This window comes from Stegostoma tigrinum, chromosome 2, assembly GCF_030684315.1.
Source record: "Stegostoma tigrinum isolate sSteTig4 chromosome 2, sSteTig4.hap1, whole genome shotgun sequence".
Lineage (NCBI taxonomy): Eukaryota > Metazoa > Chordata > Chondrichthyes > Orectolobiformes > Stegostomatidae > Stegostoma > Stegostoma tigrinum.
Window position 1 is genome coordinate 95051336 of NC_081355.1, and position 26374 is coordinate 95077709.

Below are 26374 nucleotides of genomic sequence, written 5' to 3' on the forward strand. Positions count from 1 at the left end.
TAGATCATTGGTATTTAGAAATCTGTCAGTCTCTACTTTAAACTGGGCTTCCACAGCCCTCTGGGATAGAAAGTCCCAATGATTCACTATGCTCTGAATATAAATTATTTTTTGCATTTCAGTGCAAAGTGGCTCCCCATTTATTTTGAAATGATGTCTCTTGGTTTCAGGCTTCTCAATAGGGGAAAATTTTATTTGAATCAATTCCATTGTTCCGTTTGAGTATTTTGTACATTTAAATGACATCACCCCTCGTGTTTTGAAATTTCAAGATTAGAGGCCCAATTTCCCCAGTTTCCCCCTTCGTAGGCCGTTCCACCATTCCAGCAACAAGTCTGGTGAAGCTTTATTGCATTCTCTTTATAGCAGTAATGTCTTCCCTAAGCTAAGGGAATCAAAACTGCACAAGATTCTATCCAATTTGCTTGTCATAACTTAATTATTTCCTTTGCTCAAATGTAACACTGTGATTTCGGGTTGAGTTACCTCACTTTCAAATGTGATAAAAGTTCTTTCTTATTATGTTCCCTCATCGCTAAATGTTCTTGTACAAGCAGGTTACTAGTTCAAGCCCTGAAGAAGGGTAACATCTGAAACGTTGACTGCTCCTTTTCTCCAGGTGCTGCCTGGTCAGTTGTGTTCTTCCAGCTTCCCCTTTGTCTACCTTAGATTATTAGTTCACCCTTTTTAATACATAGTACTAGATCAAAAATAGCCTGCTCTCTGGTCATTTCCTCCACATACTATTCTAGGAAACCATGTCGAACACACTGAAACTTCGTGGCATCTGGACTGAATAATGTGGACCAGCAGGGCAACTGTACTGCTGCCTGGGGTGGTTGTGTGCTTTCAGTGGGAGAGGAGATACTTAGGGATGGTGGTAATAGTCTCTGGGTCATTATGTGAAAAGTTTGATTCTATTAGAATGTTTATATCAGGTTGTTTCTTGAGTAGCCTTTGGGACTGGTCTCCCAATTTTGGCACAATCTCCTCAATGTTAGTAAGGAGTCTGCAAGGTTGTTTGCTGCTGTATCACGTCTGGTGCCTTGGTGATGTCAGGTAGTCCATCTGGTTTCTTTGTTCTTATCTATCCATTTGAAGTCCCGTATGACTGCATGCTTTGCTAGGCAATTCCAGAGTGCATTTAACAGTCAACCAGATTGTTGTGGATCTGGAATGACATGCAGATCTGGATGGGTGTTGTCAAAAACTATGGTTCTCTGCATTTCTGTTCCCATCCTTTCACCCAGATCCTTGAGCCAGCATAGCCCCCGACCTAGGTCCTGTCGAACCCACTACCCATTTCCCATTGTACCTTTGCCTCCAGCACTGGTTCTCGCAATTTGGATAGCCATTCAACTTAAGTATCTTGCAGTCTCCATAGCTTTTTCATTAATCACCTTTGGTGTCATTCTCCATCCATACCCACTTGCCACCACCACCCCAAAGCAGGTGATAAGAGACCAGAGACCGGCCCGTCAAACAGTTTTCCTCATGTCTATGTTCTCTATCCTCCTCCATCCTTGTCCAGCAATTTCTTTTAGATATCTTTTTTGCTTCCAACATTGTTTGGGCTTAAAAAGTAGATCAAATTAGAACAAGGATAGAAAATATTTTTGTGTTTGTGTTTATCTTTGTCCTGCTTGTCAATAGTAAATATTTTGTTTTTGCTTAAATATTATATTTGGCTGTAGAGATTTAATTGCAGGCAAAGTTGCTTTTTCTATGATGTACAATCAAATGAAAGATTGTGTCAGTACAACGCATTATAAGTACGGACAAGCGAATGAACCATGCAAAAGTTGAAGAAAATAATTGTCAAACATGGGACAATAGGAATCGCAGGCATGATGTACATGCTGACATAAAATTTTGGTATTTTAGCTGGTTAAGGTGAGTGAATTTAAGGATAAATTCAATTACTGCTGCACAACAGGGTTTTGCTTATTCCGGGCTATGTTTTTGAAGTACACTTGTGTCATGGCCAAAGAGTCTGTTTAATTTACGTTTCTGTGGATAGTCTAGTGAGTGCTACAGATGACAAATTCAAATAAAGATGACCTATTCCACCAGGAAGGAAGCATCTCATCACTATGGCAGTGCTTTCTTTTTTCTTTACAAATATTGTAATAGTAGTCAATCCTTTTGATAGATGACCTTTGCATCTCTGACCACAACCCTGATCAATTGAATCATCATAGAATTCCTACAGTGTCGAAACAGGGCCATCAGCCCAGTAAGTCCATGCCAACCCACAGAGCATCCCACTCAGGCCTATCCCGCTATAGCCAACCTAATCTCCACATCCCTGAACACTACGGGCAATTTTGCATGGCTACTCCACCTAGCCTGCGCATCTTTGGACTGTGGAGGGAAACCGGAGCACCTGGAGGAAACACATGCAGACACAGGGAGAATGTGCAAACTCCACACAGTCGCCAGAGGGTGGAATCGAACCCAAGCCCTGGTACTATGAGGCAGCATTACTAACCACTGAGCCACCATGTTGTAATTATAAAAGGAAAACTTTTTTTTAATCTTCCTTTCTCACAATTGGAGTTGAAAAGATTTGACCCAGACGAGTAATCCAGATTCCTTTTGTATATGAGATAACAGGAACTGCTGATGCTGGAGAACCTGAGACAACAAGGTGTAGAGCTGGATGAACACAGCAGGCTAAACAGCATCAGAGGAGCAGGAAAGCTGATGTTTTGGGTCTTGATCCTTGAACAAGGGTCTAGACCCAAAACGTCAGCCTTCCTGCTCCTCTGATGCTGCTTGGCCTGCTGTGTTCATCCAGCTCTACACCTTGTTATCTCCTTTTGCATATTTCTTCTTTGCTGACTGGTCGGTTAATTTGGGTATGTAGAATGCTCTGAGAGCATCAAAGCTTACAGAAAATCCCTGAGACTGCTCACTTTCAAAACCTATTTGAGCTTCAAAATATTGAGTTCTTTGAAAGTGGAGAGCTGAAATTCCATAGACACAATCTTGGCACAGACATTAGGACAGTATCCACCAGTGCTGTTTGGTAATTACCTTGTGTTGAAACATTCGGAATTGGGCCCAGTTGGAGGTGAGTTTGAACATGATGCTTTCCAACCTTGGCATGCCACACAGAAATTTACAGCCAATTTTTTTTATGGAGGCCAATCAGTTCCATAAAAGGACGTTTAGTAATTTGCATCAGAGATAATTGGAACTGCAGATGCTGGAGAATCCAAGATAACAAAGTGTGTGGAGCTGGATGAACACAGCAGGCCAAGCAGCATCTTAGGAGCACAAAAGCTGACGTTTCAGGCCTAGACCCTTCATTAGAAAAGGAGGAGGGGGAGCGGGTTCTGAAAGAAATAGGGAGGGAGGGGGAGGCGGATCGAAGATGGATAGAGGAGAAGATAGATGGAGAGGAGACAGATAAGTTAAAGAGGCAGTGATGAAGCCAGTAGAGGTGAGTGTAGGTGGGGAGGTAAGGAGAGGCTAGGTCAGTCTGGGGAGGATGGACATGTCAAGAGGACGGGATGAGGTTAGTAGGTAGGAAATGGGGGGGGCGTGGCTTGAGGTGGGAGAAGGGGATAGGAGAGAGGAAGAACATGTTAGGGAGGTGGGGACGAGCTGGGCTGGTTTTGGGATGCAGTGGGGGGAGGGGACGAGCTGGGCTGGTTTTGGGATGCAGTGGAGGGAGGGGAGATTTTGAAGCTTGTGAAATCCACATTGATACCGTTGGGCTGCAGGGTTCCCAAGCGGAATATGAGTTGCTGCTCCTGCAACCTTCGGGTGGCATCATTGTGGCACTACAGGAGACCCAGGATGGACATGCCGTCTAAGAAATGGGAGGGGGAGTTAAAATGGTTTGCGACTGGGAGGTGCAGTTGTTTATTGTGAACTGAGCGTAGGTGTTCTGCAAAGCGGCCCCAAGCCTCTGCTTCGCTCCTCTATCCATCTTCGATCTGCCTCCCCCCCTCCAATTTATTTCAGAACCCTCTTTCCCTCCCCCTTTTCTGATGAAGGGTCTCGGCCCGAAACGCCAGCTTTTGTGCTCCCAAGATGCCGCTTGGTCTGCTGGGTTCATCCAGCTCCACACTTTGTTATCTCTGCTTAGTAATTTGCACCCAGTAATGCCCACGAACAGCAATATTATATGTTTCGAGCTCTGTATAATTAATATTGGCATGGTACTGGGGTGAACTCCTCAACTCTCTGTAAAGATTTCATGGAATCTTTTCTGGCTATGTGAAAACAAAGATGTGACTTTGGTTTAATGTGTCAACTGGAGAGGCAGCCCCTCCGACAATATATCATATTGGAATGTTGCTTTATATTTAGAGTCCATCTCTGTAGTATGGGACTTGAATTGACATGGGAATGGGAGACCTATTAGGAATGCATAAAAGATGTCAAGTCTGGATGTAACAAAGACATGGATGAAGATTTCAGGAAAGACTTTTAAAAATTCACACACGGATGCAGGCAAAGCAGGCTGGATGATATTTATTGTCTATCCCTAGTTACCCTTGAGAAGGTTTTGGTAAGCTGCCACCATGGACCCCTGGAGGCCATTGAGTATAGGTATACCCACAATGCTGTTTGGAAAGGTATTCCAGGATCTTGACCCAATGATACTGAAAGAATGATACATTTCCAAGTCAGATAGCAGTTAAACTGAAAGAAAGAATATTGTTGTGTGTAGTCGGTGTTGTAAGTTGGAATTGGTATATCCTCATCAAAGTGGACACTAGCAATGGAATTTTGTCCTCGGGAAATGACGAGGAGGTGAAATAGTTCAGTGTGTTGCCCTTCTTGTCCTCCCACTGGTTAGGTTTTACACAAGAAAATCCATTGATGGATTTCTTAAACTGCCACCAATTAAGGCCCTTAAGTGGTCAGTTAGCCACTATTTAACGGGCTTAACAAGCCATATGCCTGATTATGCACCTTCCCAGCAGCTAAGGAAGGTGTCTGATTTCCTTGCCGTGTAACCAGGTAAACCTGACTGCCATGTTTGGCTGTTTTTCTAATTCACTCACAGAATGGGGGCGTCACTGGCTAGACCAGCATTAATTACCCATCCCTAATTGCTCAGAGGACAGGTAAGAGCAACCACACTGCTCTGGGTCTGGTGTCACATCTTGGCCAGACAAGTAAGCATTGCCGATTTCCTTCCCTAAAGGACATTAGTGAATTTGTCTGATAAGTGGCACCAATTTCATGGTCATCATTAGGCTCTTTATTACTGATTTTTCATTGAATCCAAATCTGCCCTGGCAGGATTCGAGCCCAAATCCCTGCTCATTTCTGGGGTCTCAGGATTAATAGACCTGTGACAGTTCCACTGGGTCATTGCTTCCCCAATTGACTCCAATTGATGCCTCAATTGCCTCGATCTGGGGTAGTCAGAAGAATGGATGGGGCTGAGGGTGTGGCCTCTGAAAGTTCCCCCTCTTTCCTTGCCCTGATAGCCCCAATCCATTAACTCACATTCCTATAAAAAGACAAGCAAACACTTAATTTTTCACTATTGGATCCCCAAGGAAGTAGATCTCAGCTCACAGTCTTCACAGCCCAGAAGCCGCTGGCCTTTGAAACTTGTTATAGGCCAGTAGGCTCAGTCATTCAGCTGAAAACATGTGGATTGGAGTGCAATAGGTTGAGTTTCCTTGGCAGTGGAAGTGGCATGTGAGTTTACACTTAACACACTTACCCCAAAAATATTCAGAAAAGAAGAAAATTGTGGACTTGGATTCTGATTTCCCTACCTACTTGTGGAGAAGCTCATGATCTCCGAATATTTTCACAATGGATGTGACCAAGATTTGTCATGTAGGAAATCATGGACTCAATTCGCCATTTTATTAGTTCTTTCTGCAGCATTATTCATAAAGAAATTCCAGTGATTCTCTGTAATATTTATGTGAATTGGAGACGATATAGAACATTACAGCACAGTACAGGCCCTTCGGCCCTCGATCTTGTGCCGACCTGTCATACCAATCTGAAGCCCATCTAACCTACACTATTCCATGTACGTCCATATGCTTGTCCAAATTATTCTAATTTATTATGGCATATGAAACCTGTAAGTTATTTCTACTATAAGACGTGTTTTGTTAACATAAATTGGCTGTTAAATGATTGATGAATAGTGGATGCTGTTGGATAACGTGAGCTTTCTGCTGGACAGTATTGGTGATTTTCTGCAGCAATTTTCAAACACGATTTTCTGTTGCATGATATTCTATAACGTGAGGTTGCACAAGAGCACAACAATTGTGTTGTAGGAGAACTACCTGTGATAATGTTTAGAATAACCATTTATCTTAAGCGGAGTAATTGCGAAAGATCAGTTTTTAGAAGTGCAAAAAAGTTAATAAAAAGCTTTCCTCAGGCAAAGTGATAGCTACCCTTTTCTAGACTGAATAGAAGTGCTGACCTGAACAACATTAGTTGACATTCTAACAGAAGGTGCTGGAGAAGCTCAGCGGATCTGGCAGCATCTGTGAAGAGCGAAACACAGTTAATGTTTGAATCAGAGATGTCGCCTGAGCTGCTGAGTTTCTCCAGCACTTTGTTTTCATTTCAGGTATCAAGCATCTGTCTTTTTTTTGTTTCAGTAGCCATTCTGATATTTGTTCAAAGTCTCAAACATGTTGTAACATCCCAAGCCACATATTTCAAGAACTACTTTCAGGATATTGAGAATTTATTTGCTCTTAAAAACAAATGTGATGTTTTGATCTCAGTGGTTGATGCAATTTGCATCACAGCAGAGAGGTCGGGCTTCATTTCAAGGTGAGAATTTTAAATTCTTAAATAGTTGCAAAATTCAGATCATCATTCCAAGCCATTCTGAAGACATGTCATGAAGCAATGCCTTGGGCCAGAACAGGAATGTTTAATATGTTTTCTGCACTTAAATAATGGTCTAGTTTGCAGATACGTTGGACGGTGTTAGAAATGAAAATAGTAAGGTCATTTGATTTTCAACTATGTACGTTTTTGGAGGTTTAGTATTGTGGAGGCCGAAATAGTTTAAATGACCTTTTCTTGTCATTCTGTAATGGTGTTCTAAAGGGTAGCTATCAATTTCAACTGTGAAGTAGCTGGATTACTACTGTTGTTACTCACGCTGAATTCCAAATCTAAACTAATCATGTTTTATCTTTTAAGAATTCTAACGTAAAATGTACAAGACATACTACCCTGTCTGCTCAAAATCACCTTGCAAATAATTAACAAGCGGCATACTAAAGTCTTGCAGTCACCTCCCTATTGCTGTAAAGCATGTGAGTCAGTTAACAATCCACCCAGTGGTGATCTCAACAAAGTTCACTCAATTATGCCGGAAGTAAATATTGGTAGCTCCTGCAGTCATGGTCCGCGCTACAATCAGCTGGGAGAATTAAAATGGTCTTTTCTAATTGTTATTTCCTTGTATAAACTGTAATTGCGTTTATAACAGTTACATCTGAGAACACAGGGTGCCTGTACATACATGATGGCCCAAAGGGCCTTCTTATGGAATCAAACAGTATAGAAGCAGGCTGTTCAGCCCATTAAGTCCATACCAACCCTCCAAAGAGCATCCCACTCAGACCCAGCCCCTAACCTTACCCTCTCCCTTTGAATCGCATGGCTTTCCATCTCGCCTGCACATCCCTGGACACTGGGCAACTTAGTCAGGCCAATCCACCTAACTATGGGAGGAAACCGGAGCACCCCAGGAAAACCCCCAACAGGCACGGTGAGAATGTGCAAACTCCAAATCAACAGTCACCCAAGGGTGGAAATGAACCTGGTGCCCTGGTTCTGTGAGGCAGCAGTGCTGACCACAGAGCCACTGTGCTCCCCATGCATTCTGTCATATACCGGTACAGTTCTGGGTTTGCATGGTGTAGATATTGGGAATAAATACAGTATTGTTTCAAGAATCTACAATGCCCAGAATTGAACAAAGAAGTTTCTTCTTTAGGAAAGTCTACTTCTGGACACCGATGCTGTCATTTAATGACAGTGTAATAATTAATGACTTGTCAGGATTTGAGTAATATGGTGGGGTTTGTTTATTTAACACAGTATAACTCATTACAAATTATGAAACTTTTTTCATAAATTATGAAATTTTCAAGAGAAAATAGAAATATAAATGATAATAGTGAAACTAGTTGCATGTGTATCCTGCCTTTAAGACCTTCATGTACTGTGTGTTTACAATGTTGCAATCCCACCTGGCAGTTAGTCTGCCAGCAGCAAACAGAAATTGGTTGGTTTGGTATAATATCTATTTTCTCTTGAAAATAATTGTCTCTAACAATGCAGCCATGAACGGACAGCAGCAATTTTTTTGTTTTCAAGCAATATCCAGACATAAGCACTGTGCAACAGAATTGCTAAAGAGCTAATCGATTTTTCTCTACTGAGTCCAAGGACACTTGTTAAATACAACACTCCAAATCTTGCCCTGATGGAGAGCAGCTCTTTCTGCACAGTTTCAGAATTTTACTCGAGATGTTCTTGCCAGAATGATCAGTGACACTTCAGAGGATGCCTTTTCCAATTAGGTCATTGAATGAGCTCGGAAAAGGGGTTGACTTTTGTGTATAACATGATTCAGCCCATTTCAAGGCTGACATCGTGTTGCAGCAGTTTTCCACATCACTCATGCTGTTATTGTAATTAACCATTGTCTTTAAGGAAAAGGTTGAAAAAAGATTCCAACAGTTTGGAATATGTGCATTCAGATTTAAATTTTGCCATTTCAGTTGAGGTCCTTGTCCTCTGCCCATGGCTATTCACTTGGAAAATAGTCGCTGGTAATGTTGGTTATTTCTATTGAATATTTTACACCTGTATTAATATTGTGTTTTTGTAGTCATGTATTTTTCCAGTCAGTGTGCAAGTTAGTTTCACCATGTGCACAGACACTTTTACAGTTTTTGTAGGTTGCAGCTTCATTATTGGGTATATATCACACAAGTCTTTTTTCCAATCACAGTATTGACAAAATGCAAAAGGATACATTACAACATTGTATCAAGAATATGAAATTTGTGATTTAAATGGATGCATTTAGCAGAACAGCTCATTTACTTTTCTTTTACAAATGGTGAAGTGCTAAAACTACATGATTGCCGAATGTTTCGTCATAGAAGTCCTGTACAGCTTACTTGTTTTATAATTGGCTTCCCGTTTAGCGAGGTGTCTTTTCAAAAACATAATAAGAGTGCAGCCGTCAAGATACAAAGTTTTGTCTCTTAAGCCACAACCTAAGTGAAAGTACACTGTGTTTGACATAATATTTACTTTTCTGGCATGTTCAAACTCAGATTCAAAGAAGCTGGCAATTGAGTTACTGAAATCCCTGGAAATTAATCATGATTTCAAAAGGCTATAATAAACACAAATCACTCTATTTTCCATTCCAGTTGCATGTGACAATTGTTGCATTAAAGACTCAAGTATCTCCAATGCCTGATGCACCTTTAGGTGATGCCTTGAGATATTTTCCATTTCAAAGTTGCCATGCTCTCTGACACATAGGTCAAGTGCAATATAGACCAATGATGCACTTGTACTTCAGTTTATGAAATAAAATTATATTTTGAAGCCAGAATGTCTTACAGTCCAACTACAATGTGATTCAAAGTTATTTAGTAATGATCAGATAAGAGTAAATTTCAGACTTAATATCCTGAGGACAGATGAACTGTGAAAGACTATGGAAGCTAAATAGACCCACAGTTTTGAGGTCATGGGAAAGGATGAGTTCAAGAGCCTGAACTATGGATATCCATTTCCGTGCTCTGAGAATGTGAGGAAACAGAAAAAACATGTTTGGAGTTTTCAAGAAACTTGAAAGCTATTGAGATGGGTGGTGCCTACCATGATGCCTGTACAATAAATGCAGATAAGTTGCACTTCAGTGAGAAAGGGATTGCCTTTGAGATTGGGTAAGGGCTATCTTCTAATGATGGGTTCTCAGTTGCCATTTGAAATCCTACTGCATAATAAGTGACCTCTGACCCAACAAAATGTGTTGGAGCTGGGTGGATTTAGGTGCTTTGGCCTGCTGCTATCTCATTTGGAAGAGCCTACGTTTAATGGAATACCATCTGAAGGGAACTCTCGAGAATAGGATACTAAGAAGCTCAGAGGAATGGAGCAACCTTTGGGTGTTTGCCCTCAGATCCCTGAAGGCAATAGGACAGGTTAAAAGAGTAGTTGTTCAGGCAAATGGGAAACATGCCTTTATATTGATTGTGGCATTGATTGTAAGAGCAAAGGAAGGTTATTTAGGAGCTGTATAGGAATTTGGTTAGGGCATTGCTGGAGTATATATGCAATTCTGGTCAAACCACCATAGGACGGGGACTGCAGAGGAGATTGGCCAGTATGTTGCCCATGATAAAGCATTTCAACTGTGAAGAGAGCCTGGATAAGCTCAAGTTGCTTTCTTTGGAGCAGAAAAGATTGAGAGGGTACCTGAATAAGGCGAATAAGGGATGTAGACAAGTGGTCTGCTTAGTTGAAGGGTGAATAACAAAGGGTCATAACTTTAAGGTGATAGGCAGGAGGTTTTGTGGGGATTTGAGAAAAAATGTTTTCACCCAGAGTCTAGATTGCAGAGTCTAGAGGGTAGTTGAGGCAGGAAAAACTGTCAACCTTTAATATGTGTGCGAATAAGCATTTCAAATGACATAATATTCAGGGTTAAGAGCCAAGTACTGGAAAATGGGATTCGGGTACATTTAGAGTAGTTGAGTTGGTGCAGACTCGATGGGCCTTGTTTGAGCTGTATGATTTGCATTACACTTTGTCAACAAAAAAACACTTTGGAGAATTGTTAAATAAAGATAGATGACTCACTGGAGTGTGTTTTAGTTGAATATATATGGTAAAAAATAGTACAGAAAATGATGGATTAAACCAGAAATTTTATGATTATGAATAATCTTTAAGTTAACAGCAGTTTTGAAGTTGGTTGGCTTGCCGAGCTGGTTTCTTCGTTCGCGGACATTTCATTGCCATGCTGGGTAACGTTCTCAGTGCAACCTCCGATGAAGTGTCAATGTGTTTTCCTGCCTGGATTTTAAACTCTGGGGCCCATTGAGATGGATTGCCTCACTTCCAGTTTTCCTTCATAGTAGAATGTATATGGGGTCGAGTTCAATGTGTTTATTAATAGCATGCCTCGTGGAGTGCCAGGCTTGTAGGAATTCTTGTGTCTGTCTCTGCCTAGCCTGTCCCAGGATTTTGGTGTTGTCCCAGTCCCAGCCCAAGAATTCCTCAACTCCGTCAAAGACATAAGGATAGATGACGAAGAGACCACGATATCGTTTGATGTCACTGCCCTATGTACATCAATAGACAGACCACTAGCAAGGGAAACAATGAAAACACTACTGGAAGAAGAGCAAGGCCCCAGTGAAACCATCTCTAAGTACAACATGCTGAAACTATTGGACCCATGCCTCACCATCCACTTCACTTTCAATGCCCAAACATTAGGGCAAATCAATGGGACACCCATGGGGTCACCTATCTCCGGACACATAGCAGAAGCAGTGATGCAAAGACCAGAAAGGAAGGCCCTCCCACAAATCCAATAAAAACTATGAATATGCTACGTGCTGGGTAACATTCTCAGCACAGCCTCCGATGAAGTGTCGGTGTGTTTTCTCGCCTGGTTTTTAAACTCTGGGGCACATTGAGATGGATTGCCTCACTTCCAGTTTTCCTTCGTAATTGAATGAATATGCGTCAAGTTCAATGTGTTTATTAATAGCATGCTTCGTGGAGTGCCAGGCTTCTAGTAATGACACCTTTGTCATCATTAAACAGGCCAAATTAGAAGAGAAACACAAACATAAACAACACCCTCGCCAGAATAAGATTCACCAGAGATGAGGAGAAGAACAAACAGCTCCCATTCCTGGACGTCATGGTAGAGTGCAAGACAAATGGGGAACTGCAAATGAAAGTACACTGAAAAGCCACGCTCAAAGACCAAGTACTGAACTTCAACAGTAACCATCCCAGCACACACAAATGAAGCTACATGCGAAAACTATTTAAAAGGGCAACAACACACTGCAGCAACATGGAACTACACCGAGAGGAAGAATACCTCTTCCAAGCGTTCAAGGATAATGGATATCTTAAAAAACTGGGTCAGAAGATGCTGACACGAACAACATCAGAAAGATACTACAAGCCCCGACACACTCATCACACTACCCTACATCAGGAACACATCAGAACTCACCATAAGACTCCTACAACCGCTGGGCATCAGAGTGGCACGCATGCCCACATCAACCCTACGCCAACTGCTCACCTGAACTAAGGAACCACTCCCTGCCACGGACAGGACCAATGTCATCTACAAGATCCCCTGCAGTGACTGAGAGAAACACTACATCGGACAAACAGGAAGGAAACTAACAACAAGAGTACATGAACATCAACTGGCTACAAAAAGCCACAACCAATACACACACATCTCAATCCACATGGACAAGGAGAACCACCATTTCGACTGGGACAGGCTAGTTAGAGACAGACATGAGAATTGCTAGAAGCCTTGCGCTCCGCGAAGCACGCTATTAATAAACACATTGAACTTGACCCCATATACATTCCACTATGATGGAAGCCTGGAAGTGAGGCAATCCAACTCAACGGACCCCAGAGTTTAAAAACCAGGGAGAACACACCAAAGCTCATCGGAGGCTACACTGAGGATGTTACCCAGCAGGGTAATGAAACCTCTGCGAAACAAGAAACCAGCTCAGCAAGCCAACCAACCTCAACACCCACAAGCCGAGCTACACGTCTACTCTGAAACCCGATCAACAGCAGTTTCCAATGTTTTAGACTGGTCTGGAATAAATTGTTAAAAAAAAAGTGATCTTATGACAAGTAGACCAGTGCATAGGTGAATCACAAATAAGAAATACATTGAGTTTTCTATTAAATTAACACATTATATTAAGTAGTCTTTAGAGTTGAACCTTTGGACTCTTTTAAGCTTTACAAATGCTGGTAAAACATCATTTTTTTAAAATGTATTGACCAATATAATCCTTTGTTTTGAGCAGGTATTCAACCTTTCTGAAAGGAGATATGATCTTGCTAAGCTTAACTCTAAGGTACAGCATTGCTTTATTTTTACATAGCATGGTTTTGTGTGTGACTAATCCCTGGTCAAAAGATTCCAAACCTTAATTTCAATACTGTACGTCACATATCTCGTGACTGGATAAGTGCTATAACTTTGTCATGCTATTTAATAAAGTGTAGAATTACTTCTGGTCTTGGGTTTTGTGTATTTGATTAACTTAAATCTGCATTCTGTCTGGTGAATTTTACATTTTCTCATTTATTGAACTATTGTCTAAGAGGTAGAATTACTTAAGGTATACAATATGGCCTTGAAACATGCTATTTGGCCCAACCAATTCATGTTAATGGTTATGTTGTAGTTGAGATTTTTCATCTTTTCTTATCTGAACCCGCCATCACAACAATTTATGCAGTACTTCTCCGTTTGCATGTCTCCATTTACACTTCTTCAAGCTGAAAAACAGTTTTAATTGGTCTTAAAATAAATGTAAAATTTTGAAGTTGAATGTAGAGAATGTTGCCTCGATTACAATATGCAAGAAAATGTCATAATGAAATAAGCAACATTTTCCCAGTATTAAATGTTTAATATGAGCTTCTTAACTAATTGGGATAACAAAGTGTGAGGCTGGATGAACACAGCAGGCCAAGCAGCATCTTAGGAGCACAAAAGCTGACGTTTCGGGCCTAGACCCTTCATCAGAAAAAACTTAACTTATTGGGCTATGTTTTTTGCGCAATGGTGACATGATTTTACCTACATCAGGACTTTAATGGCAATGATTTACAATGGAATCTTCCGTGGTCTGTTTTTCATCTGCCCTGTTTGAAAATGGGGAACTCTAAAGGAAAATGAATTCTCATCCTTTGCTCCAATTTTATTTCTGCACACAGCCACTTTGAGAATTAACAGTGCTTGAAAAGGGTGCAGCACTAAATTTCATGCCAGTAGTGCATCAGATCACCTGGAACTGACCTACCGACTAGAAATGGCAATGGCAAACCCAACCTTATCGACCTACGAAGTCCTCTTCATTAACATCTGGGGGTTGAGGCAAAATTAGGAGAGTTGCCTCAGAGAGCAGTCAAGCAACCACCTGGCATGATGTGTAATGTGCACTTTGGTTAGTATGACTATGTCCAATATACTGGCAAAGTCCGCTGTGTCTGGATGGACAGACTGACCAGAAGTGATGGCCTAGTGTTACATAACTGAGAGAGAGTTTACCTGGGAGTCCTCAGAATTCACTCTGGACCTTAAGATGTCTAACGAAAGAAGGTCAAACTTGGGCAAGGAAACCACCTGCTGAATACCAGTAACTCTCTTCCTCAGCTCTTGAGTTAGTAGTCCTCTTGGACAAAACACTGAGGATGGCCAGCCCAGAAAATGGACATCTTCAATGTTCATCACCCATATTTGGCTCAGTAATGCCGCTACTGACTGAGCTACTTGAGCCCTAATGGACATAGTTGCTAGACTGCGCCTACCTTATGAGAGAATTAACAAGCGAAATAAAATGCTATGGAAATCACTACTGTCAGTTTGCCTGTCACAGAAGTGTCTTTCTGTTGACAGTGGTTTGTAGGATTGACCATGTGCCACAATGATTGTGCGGACAAAACTCCATCCTGACACTGAGGATACTTTCCGTTATGTTTTGCAGCTTGGCCAGCTTGCTAAATAGCACAGATTTACAAGATAATGTATGGCTTAGAAAGGGTGGACGCTGGGAAGTTGTTTCCGTTAAGCGGGGAGACTAGGACCCGTGGGCACAGCCTTAGAATTAGAGGGGGTAAATTTAAAATGGAAGTGAGGAGACATTTCTTCAACCAGAGAGTGGTGGGCCTGTGGAATTCATTGCCACGGAGCACAGTGGAGGCCGGGACGTTAAATGTCTTCAAGGCAGAGATCAATTAAATTCTTGATTTCACAAGGAATCAATGGCTACAGGGAGCGTGCAGGGAAGTGGAGTTGAAATGCCCATCAGCCATGATTAAATGGCGGAGTGGACTCGATGGGCCGAATGGCCTTACTTCCACTCCTATGTCTTATGGCCTTATGGAAAGGCAAAGCCGAAGTAGTTGCTCCAAGCAGAAGTGCCAAGGGAAAGTACCACCCTGTCTCCTCTTGATTTCGTCAGCATTACAGATGCCAGTCTTGAGCAGATTCACTCCACATGATATCACAAAGCTGCTGAAGGCTGTCCATCCAGACACAGCGGACTTTGCCAGTATATTGGACATAGTCATACTAACCAAAGTGCACATTACACATCATGCCAGGTGGTTGCTTGACTGCTCTCTGAAGGCTCTGGTTCCTCCACATGGAGTGTGGCATTGAGAAGTCTTCACAAAACTGGTGTCAAAGGAAATCGGGGGAAATCTTACTGCTGCTTGGAATCATACTTGGTGCAAATGAAGATGGTTGTGATTTTTGGAGGTCAGTCATCTCAGCTCCAGGACATCTCAGAAGGAGTTCCTCAGGGTAGTGTCCTAGGCTGAACTATCTACAGCTGCTTCATCAACAACCTCCCCTCCACCGTAAGGCCAGAAGTGGGGATGTTCACTGATGGTTGCACAATACTCAGCAGCATTTGCGACTCCTCAGATACTGAAGCAATTGTGCAATATTATTCAGGCTTGCGTTGACATGTGACATTCTCATCACATAAATGCCAGGCAATGATGATCTCATTGGTGAAAGAAGAGGGGCGAAATTAAACAGTCTCATTTATAAGAATGCCTATCATGTGTCGTAGGAATGCGAGCAATTTAGGAACAGGAAAGGTCTGGGAGTCCTTAGAGGAACCTTAGATTTTACTGTTCAGCTTCCCATTTGCACATTTTTACATGTCACTCAGTTCCCTGTCTCTGAAAAAACATGTCTCATTTATACTGTTTTTCTGATGACTGTTTGCAGTTATATCAACCATATGGCAGTTGCCCTTAGTTTTAATGCTCTATTTTTTGCCAACTTTCTGTTTTGAAAATTGTATTTCATAATTTTTGATCCTTTCAAACCTGTAAACAGCTTTTCTGGACCAGTTTTGTTAATTTGCTACAAGTCACCTTATGTTTCATGTTCTGTTTTCCTTTAACGGCCCATCATCCTCAAACTATTATCATGTTTTAATAGTTCCTTTGTTGCACTGACTTTTACTCTTTTTCAATCTAAGAATTTCAGAAATTTCCGTTATTTTCAACTGGTAATCAAATTGGTTGAAACCACATGTTTTAGGAATTCCCATTACTTCTGTTGGGAATTTGTGTTTTTTAAAATCTGTTTTAATGGACCAGGGTTCACATGGCTCTGCCCATACAAATGTAGTTAAACATTAAAATAATCTTTTTTAAATCCAAAATGACTCTTTCTTTTTAAAAAGTAGCAGTTCTATTGGAAGTAATTGTTCCAGTTGCAAAATGGTTGATAGAAACAAGTGCTTTTATGTTTGTCATTCATTATTTCACACTTGGAGAAAGTTCATTATACATTTATTCCAAAGCACAATAAATGCAGACATGGCAATTATGTGGTTGCTCTAAAATATTAAAGTTTTAAATGTTTTGTAAACATTGTGTGTAACATTATCAGTTCTTCTGTGATGACCAATTTTATGAAGAATTTGATGAATAATCACCTTCGATTTTGCTAATTTGAGATTCAACTCTGAAATATGAAGTTTTGCTTTAAAACAAGGCACACAATCTTAAAAAGCACTTTACCAGATGGCTTTTGTTAACACTTGAGAAACTAAAATTTGCTTCATGTTTCAGGTGATGGATGTAGGTTGGCCTGACCTCCATGCGCCCCCGTTAGATAAAATGTGTACCATATGCAAATCTATGGAGACATGGATAAACAGTGATCCACTTCACGTGGTGGTTATCCATTGCAGGGTAAGCATATTCCACACTAATACTGCACTTTTATTTCTATCTCTTTCATGTTTATATGTAATCATTTACTTCATGAACGTTATCTTTTGTCTTATAAAGTTCTTAAATACCCTGAGAGCCTTCAATGGATTTGAAATAGATATTTTCTATCAGGCTACAACAATAACTTGCCATTTTTTTTGAATTGGCAATATGGTCCAAAGATTATAAGCATGACTGTTTTGAAAACAAGGAAAGAACCTCTCAGTAGTGTAGGCACATTTATTGTCTGAGGGATGCCAATGCTGTGGAGTAGAATTTGTTTTTGGACTGTTTGTAGTTATTGCTTTACTGTTCTGAGTTCAAACAGAGAATTGTTCGATACAAGTTTACGTTTTCTTTGCACTATTTTACTGATATTGCCTCAATGACAAACTCAGAAAAATGCTTCCATTCTCATGATCATTATAGTGACTACTTCGAGCGAGATTATAGAATTAGCCCCAGTAGGTGGCAAATTGTGAGTAAGATTGTGCTGGGAACTTGTAGCTACAAAAGTTGATTTGAAGTAGCACAGTCTTATTTCCTGCTGGATCTTTACAGATTCCACAGGGAGAAGAAGTGTAATTCATTGCACTTTGCTGCCATCAAAGCCAGGCCTCTAAGATGAAAGAAGTAGCACATAAATGTATTGCCTAGTCCCAGTACAAAGTTGAATTGAAGTACCCTCAATGTGGTGAATAAAAGCAATTTGTGGTTTACTAAACCGGGTTTGATCCTTAGCCTGTGTTGATTTAGTTGATTTCAGGTTTTCGGCAAACAATGAGTGAGTTGGGTGACAAGGAGGTAGAGATGGCATTATAAGTGATTTCTGTAGCATTGGGCAAAGAGCATGGAGCATGGAACATGTGCCGACCACATTCTTTTCCCTGGTTGGCATGCTAGAAGGCCCACCTGTGTGGGGAATGGATCAGGATGGCTTGAAGATTTTAATAATTCAATGTCAAGGTTGATAATGACTTTTTAGTGAAGTACTGCTTGCTGCCAACAATTGTGCAACTTACCCAAACATAAATCAGCAGTTAGTGAAGGAAGAAAGAAAACTTTCTAAAATCAGTTGTGTTTATCTTTTTTGGCTCTTTTCAATCAAGTGCAATTCGAGATTATATATCCAGGATGTAAAGCATTGCAATTGAAAGCTTTTGAAGATCCATCATTTTACTAAATGTGAAACTCAAGAAGTTCTAACTAGTGAAACTACTGACAAAATGTTTTAGAACGTTTAAATTTTGCTTTTAGTTTTGCTGTCATTTTTCTATTTCAGTCAATTGCACTGTGTTTGGAGGAAATGTAAGGTTGTGTTTAGCACCGAATAAGTCTACGGTTATACTCATCCCGCATTTCCCGCAACACATCCCTCACACCCAGCCCCCGCCACAACTGCCCTAAGAGGATCCCCCTCGTTCTCGCACATCACCCCACCAACCTCCGGATACAACGCATCATCCTCCGACACTTCCGCCATCTACAATCCGACCCCACCATCCAAGACATTTTTCCATCCCTACCCTTACCTGCCTTCCGGAGAGGCCACTCTCTCCGTGACTCCCTTGTTCGGTCCACACTGCCCCCCAACCCCACCACACCCGGCACCTTCCCCTGCAACCGCAGGAAATGCTACGCTTGCCCCCACACCTCCTCCCTCACCCCAGGCCCCAAGATGACTTTCCACATTAAGCAGAGGTTCACCTGCACATCTGCCAATGTGGTATACTGCATCCACTGTACCCGCTGTGGCTACCTCTACATTGGGGAAACCAAGCGGAGGCTTGGGGACTGCTTTGCAGAACACCTCCGCTCGGTTCACAATAAACAACTGCACCTCCCAGTCGCGAACCATTTTAACTCCCCCTCCCATTCTCTAGATGACATGTCCATCATGGGCCTCCTGCAGTGCCACAATGATGCCACTTGAAGGTTGCAGGAACAGCAACTCATATTCTGCTTGGGAACCCTGCAGCCCAATGGTATAAATGAGGGCTTCACCAGCTTCAAAATCTCCCCTTCCCCCACCGCATCCCAAAACCAGCCCAGTTCGTCCCTTCCCCCCACTGCACCACACAACCAGCCCAGCTCATCCCCTCCCCCCACTGCATCCCAAAACCAGCCCAACCTGTCTCTGCCTCCCTAACCTGTTCTTCCTCTCACCCATCCCTTCCTCCCACCTCAAGCCGCACCTCCATTTCCTACCTACTAACCTCATCCCACCTCCTTGACCTGTCCGTCTTCTCTGGGCTGACCTATCCCCTCCCTATCTCCCCACCTATACTCTCTCCACCTATCTTCTTTTCTCTCCATCTTCGGTCCGCCTCCCCCTCTCTCCCTATTTATTCCAGTTCCCTCTCCCCATCCCCCTCTCTGATGAAGGGTCTAGGCCCGAAACGTCAGCTTTTGTGCTCCTGAGATGCTGCTTGGCCTGCTGTGTTCATCCAGCTCCACACTTTGTTATACTGCATAGGTGTATTTTGCTTTTTGATGAAGTAATACGTTTAAGGTGAGAGGGGAACGATATAAAAAGGACCTAAGGGGTGACGTTTTCATGTAGATAGCGGTGTGTGTATGGAATGAACTGTCAGAAGAAGTGGTGGAAAATGGTTTATTTAAAACGCATCTGGATGAAAATGTGAATAGGAAGGGTTTAGAGGAATATTGGCCAAATGCTGGCAAATGGGACTCGATTAATTTAGGATATCTGGTCAGCATGGATCAGTTGGACTGGAGGTCTGTTTCCATGCTGTCCAACTCTGACTTTATAATATCTTAGTCGTTTTAAAATCTAAAACTACAGTCAGTCTTCCTTCTACTTCTTAAGTTTTATTTTTGGAAAAAAAACTTTAAAGAACATTGTTGGTAGTGTAGTGATTGGAACCAGGTTGACCTCATTGACTATAAATTCATTTATTGGGATTGTTAATCTGGGCCAGTAAGGAAAGCCTTGGCTGTCCAATACAGACAGGAGATTAGAGTCCCCTCAGTTCAGGGACTGACTCTGAGCTGGCTGGGCCCAACCAGTGTACTGTGCACATTTAAACAAAGGGTGGCTTGGTTACGGGATACTGGACTCGGTGCAGTTATTTCAGGGAGATGCCATGATCCCTTCATTGTGAAAAATTGCGGTTCCTTACTTGGTGATAACATTATATGACTCATTAATGGGAGAGAACTTATGGTTCTTAAAGCAACGCTTCCTGAACTATTTTGTTCGCACCACTTTATCCCCCTCTCTTCAAAGCGAGATTCATGCTTTTGCACGCATTTAATTAGTAGTCCTCATCTGCATCCATTGCTGAATGTTGATGAATTTTAATGGACATTTCAGTCAAGCTGTACAGTCCACACACATAGCACTTCTAATTGGCATCTCTTGAGTTGATCATTCATGAGAAGCCGTAGCTAAATTCCCTCCTCCCTTGCACCATCCAAGCCTCAGTTACCCAAAAATGCTGAAATCCATTGTATCATGGGTTCAATTAACTGGAAACAGGCTAGCAATATCTGTGTGGTTTTGTGGAACGTTGTGGACTTGCATCTATGCAACAGAGCATTGAAACAGAATGATGAGATATGAATCACTCAAGCAAATCTCTTGCTATGTACATTACAGCGGAAACCCATTTGGCAGTGGCAATTTTTAAACTATTGAATACCCCAATATAGTAATTACGCCAGGAAAGCCTAATAACTGGAATAGGCCATACAGGCCCTTATGTCTGTTCCACCGTATTATCAGGTAATGGATAATGTATGCTTCTGCTCCATCTTGTCTCTATAACCTTGCTTTACAAAAATCTGTCAATCTAAAGTCTATGTTCTATAGATAGGCATGTGGATGATAGTATAAGGTAGTTAGACCTTAGGATAGACCTTAGGTTTAGGGTAAAAGTTCAGCACAACGTCGTGGGTCAAAGGGCCTGTACTGTGCTGTACTGTTCTATGTTCTACGTTCTTCAAATTATTAACCTAACAACTCTTGCCGACTGAGGAACAGAGGCCTAAATTTCCATCACATTTCATATCCTTGCACATTGCAAATATGTGGGTGTGCTGCAATATTTTCCAAAACAAAGGCTCATTATAAACCTGGTACTTTATATTTTTTCCAAAAGTGCTTTGGAAATGTCATTATATAATCTGCTCAACTACAAAATAGAAGATAATAAAATGTGAAGCTGGATGAACACAGCAGGCCCAGCAGCATCTCAGGAACACAAAAGCTGACGTTTCGGGCCTAGACCCTTCATCAGGTACAAAATAGAATGTGGGTTACCATAAATTAGTCATAGAACGTTGCTGAGAAAACTTGGCAAAGCATTGTGCTCGTGCAGAGTTTGAAAGTAAACCAGTATTCAGCAGAGTAGAATGACTTGTTAAATAAAGGTCAAGATGTTCTTCTTTGTGGGCTTAACTGTACATACCTAAATTAAGCTTTACTATTTGATACCAAATGCTGAATTTTCAAACTTGTTTATATGTCTACATGTGTCTTTGATTTGATTATTACAAAACATGTGCTATTTTCATTTTTCTGTGTTCTTCATGTGACAAGTTCGGTAAATTTTCTTGGAAGAGAATATTGCAGGAATGAACTTTCTCCTCTTAGCTTTGCAAGGGCACGATGGAATTACTTAGTAGCATCAAAATGCTGGAAGTACTGATTGAGCTGCAACTGTGGAGATAAACAAATGTTCCATGTCTGTGACTTTCCACCAGACTAGCAACTATTAGAAACGTAACAGTTTTATGCAAGTATGGAGGCAGAGGAAAGGTGGAAGGGGAGAAGGGAACAACTGGAAGTTCTGAGATAAGGTGGTGAGTTGTAGTGATCAAATGACAAGAAAATGTTTGTGCAAGGGAGAAGGGAATGGTCATGGGATGAGGAAAGAACCCAGAGATAAGTTTCCAGGAGATGTAAATGGTCACAGCAGAGTCATTGCTAACAGCTGCTATATGTTGAAGGAAAAATGAACAAAGGTTGGGATCTGAAACTGTTGAATTTGGTGTTGAGCCCTGAAGGTTGTAAAATACTTAAATAAGGGATGAGCGCTTCCTGAGCTTAGAACAATATATGAGATTGAGGCATAGAAAGACCAGAATGATATAGACATTTACTAATAGTGCCAATACTGAATTCCCCACTAAAAACATCTTGGGGATCATCATTGACAAGAACCTGAAACTGAACCAGCCAAGGCAAAACACTATCAATGCTGATTTCCCATACCACTGAGATGCAGAGACAGCGGTACGTATAAGTCGCACTGCAGCACCTCAAAGTTCCTTCACCAGTACCTCTCAAATTGTGACCTCTGTCACTCGTAGGACAAGGACAGCAAATACTTTGGAACACTGTCACTTGTAAATTCTGTCCAAACTACGCATAATCCTGCCTTGGAACTATATTAGTGTTCCCTCAATATTGCCGAGTCAGAATCTTAGAATGCCCTTCCTAATAGCACTGTGAGTCCTATTAGAGATAATTAGAAATGGGAAATAAGTGTTGGCCCAGGCAGAAATGTCAAGATCCTGTAAAACAATACATAATAAAATGAAATGCAATCAACCAAATATTTGTGCTCAGCTTGTGGACTGAATAGTGTAATGATTCAATCTACGTTTGTTCTCCCCAGTATAGGAGAGACTGAATTTTGAAGAATGAATGCAGAATACTGAATTGAAAGATGTTTAAGGAAATCACTTTCATTCAGAACAAGCAATTGGGATCTGAGACGGTGTGATAGGAGCACATAAAACAAATTATGTTGAACCTCCTGTGTTTACATATAAAAATGTTTGAGATGATTAAAGAGTGGATCAAGCTGTTGGGGAGGGAATAGTCTTTTGGACTGGTGAAAGATGAGTGCAAGATGTTATTTCCTGATGTCGTCATGCTGTGGTGGTTCCATTTCTATATTATGGAAGTTCTTGTTTCTGTCCTTTCCCTGAAGCTATTTCACACTCTGCAAACTGCAGGAATATTGATTTAACTGTGGTGTTGATTGAAGGGAGAAAGTTCCAGATTAGAATTCTGTTGTTTGCTTAAAACATAACATCTACCTGAACGCACAGATTAAGAAGACATGGTTTTAATTTAACATTTCCACAAGAAAGATCCTACCAAGAATACTGAACACGTGCTGAGCTTGACAGTATCAGTTTAGAATGCATGCCCATGCTGACATGAAGAAAGATAACACATGCATGGTTCTCACTGTGTTATTGTTATCCCGTGAGTAATTATTAATTACCAGTGCATAGTCACATTCAGTTGGAATGGTGGATGCATTGATTTTTGGTGGTATGCTGTGTTCAAAGTCTAAATTGGTAACCAAAATCAGGCAAATCTTCTTTCAATTTCGTGAGGTATGAGAGATGCATCTTTTCATAAAATGTGCGATCACTGCATGTTCCCCAGCATGATCTTCATGCTCCATCTTGTGTCCTGGTGTCTGCTTCAGTAATCTTTTTTTTTGACTTGATGGACCATTGCAAATAAATTGTCTGCAAACTCAAAACCCCTCCTCTTTTTGAGTTGCAGTTAAATTTTGTGATTGCTTTGACTTGTGTTGAAAATTATTGCACACTGTAGCTGAAAGATGTTGTGAAGTTAGATGCAATCTAAGCAGATCATGAAGAAGTATGAATCTGAATATTTGTCATTACATTAATGAGTCAGGAAGGTTATTTGTCACCTACCCTCAATAGCATCTGAGTTGCTAACTTTGGCTGTCATAATGACTTCACGTGACTTTATGCTCTCTGCTCGGAAGTGTTTTCATACTGAGTGAGGACAAAATTGAGCTGTGCTGTCATACCTCACAGCCGAATAATCTACCAGTACTTCACAATCAAGGCTGTCTGGTCGATGTTCACCTGCACATCTGCCCATGTGGTATACTGTATCCACTGTTCCTGATGTGGCATCATCTACACTGGGGAAACCAAGCAGAGGCTTGGAGACCGCTTTGTGGAACACCACGCTCGGTTCACGACAAATGACTGCGCCTCCCAGTCGCGAACCATTTCAACTTGCCCTCCCACTCCTTGGATGGCATGTCTATCCTGGGCCGCCTCCAGTGCCACAACGATGCCACCCAAAGGTTGCAGATACAGCACCTCATATTTCGAGAGAACAATGTGTAGAGTTGGATGAACACAGCAGGGCAAGCAGCATCAGTGGAGCAGGGAGGCTGACATTTCGGGCCTAGACCCTTCTTTAGAAAAGGGCCTCATAGTTTGCTTGGGAACGCTGCAGCTCAGTGGTATCACTATGACCTTCACAAGCTTCAACATCTCGCCTCCCCGACCATATCCCAAAATGAGCCCAGCTCGTCCCCGCCTCTGTAACCTGTCCGTCATGCCCCCCACCTATCCAGTCCTCCCACCTCAAGGCCCACCCCCACCTCCTACCTACCAGCCTCATCCCGCCTCCTTCACCTGTCCATCCTTCCTGGACTGACCTACCCCGTCCCTAACTCCCCACCTCCACTCACTTTTACTGCCTCCACCCCTGCCTCTTTGACTTGCCTCCTCTCCACCTATCTGATCCTTTATCCATCTTCCACCCGCCTCCCTCTCTCTTGCTTTATTTCAGAATCCCCTTCCCCTCCCCCATTTCTGAAGAAGGGTCCAGACCCGAAACGTCAGCCTTCCTGCTCCTCTGATGCTGCTTGGCCTGCTGTGTTCATTCAGCTCTACACCTTGTTCTGTCTGGTAGGATGGCACTTCAACAGTAAGTACTGTTGGTGACTAGCATGCCCAACCCTGGCCCCAACCCATAGCTAAGGATGGGGGCAAAGAATAAAAAGAGAACGAGTATGTTCTTTTTACTTTTTCTTGTTTTTCTTCTCTTTAGTCAGCCGGTCATCTCAATGCATGGAAAAGTTGCACGAATGCTCACCATTGTTCTAAGTCTAATGTGACATTAAACCATCGCATCCTAGAGAATTTCCCATTGCAGTTTTCCATCTGTTAATGCAGCTGCAATATCAGTTTCTTAAGCTATCTAAATTAAATAGTTAATAAAAATAAGTTAATAAATTGACGAGGGAAAATAAAACATTGGCAGCATGATCTGATTTAATGATTAATTTGCATGAAATGAAGGACTGTTGATGCACTTAAGGGACTAAGCAAATGCTATGGTTATAGATAATGTTTTCGGGGAATGCTTTGTTACAATCATTATTACTGTCGTTGCCTTTTACGGGACAACTTGCATAGAACACATCCATTCAATAAAGATGTGTTTGGCAACATGCCTCAGATTTCTAAACAATGGGATTGAGATATCTCACACCTGGTTAAGACTCAGTGTTAGAACTTGCCTACTCTAAATGCAGTAGTTTTTCTTAAACAAAAGTGATTTCTTTTTAGATTGGGAGGTTTTTATTTGCCTGTTCTTGCCCATTCAACAGAATATACTTGTGAAGCTCTGCTCCGTCTGTTCCAGAAAAGCACAAAATCACAGTGATGTATTTGAATCTGGAAAGAAGTTTTCATTGTTTTGTTAAAAAGTGTTTTGTTTGAAGCAATGTTTTTATAATAGAGGGTTTAAACTGATGTTGGAAGCTATTTGTATTGTTGGGATGTGTCAGGCAATCAAAATTGTTAAGTCGTTACAACCTTAAAACCTTGTTTAGTTAAACATTGGAAGGGTAGTTCCTAATGCAGCCAGGTCCTATGCTGCCTTCCTGTCTTCCAGGGGATCAGTTGTAGTAACTGACATACTATGACTTCCCAAAAGAAATGGCCCAAATCTTCTGGGCTCTGGATCATCGGTGAATAGGCATACACCCAGAAATGTATGCTGGCCCTGACGGAAGTTCTGTGGAAATTACCTAAGAAGCTTTAATTACCAATGGGAAAATCACCAGAATCCTGCAAGCCTCCAAAAAAATCTTCTACTCCACTTCAGGCAGTTCCAAGATACTTATGTGGATAGTTCCCTAGAAAATTTTAGACACAAAAAGCACTAGTCTGGTACCTGGGTAATTTAAGAACTGACACCCCAGCTATTCTCACTGTCCACCCCATATCCTTACCTTTTAAGTAACATCCACACTTGGCCATAAAACTCGGCAAACAGCAACTAGTGCCTGAAAAGCAGCAGCATTCTGTCTTCCCCTGACTCAACTGTGCTTCTGTGGAGCTCTACAATGAATATCGCACTTCAAATTTCTGGTAAAAGCGGGGTTGGAAGACCTGGTAAGAAATGCAGTATGTAGTGATTGGAACTTGGGACAGGTAGATCTCTTTGACCTGGGCCAATCAGGGAGCCCTGGCTGATAGATATAAACAGGAGGCTCAGAGCACCTCTTTA

General features: G+C 41.6%; 1 protein-coding gene across 3 annotated transcripts in view; it reads left to right on the forward strand.

Annotated features, from left to right (window-relative positions):
- The window catches only part of LOC125461428 (tensin-3-like), a 386950-nt gene that overhangs the window by 239881 nt on the left and 120695 nt on the right, over positions 1–26374 (forward strand). For all 3 annotated transcript variants that reach the window (XM_048550197.2, XM_048550207.2, XM_048550217.2), the window contains 2 exons: positions 13095–13145; positions 16894–17016. In XM_048550197.2, the coding sequence (XP_048406154.2) occupies positions 13095–13145; positions 16894–17016 (174 nt within the window). The remainder of the gene's footprint in view (positions 1–13094; positions 13146–16893; positions 17017–26374) is intronic.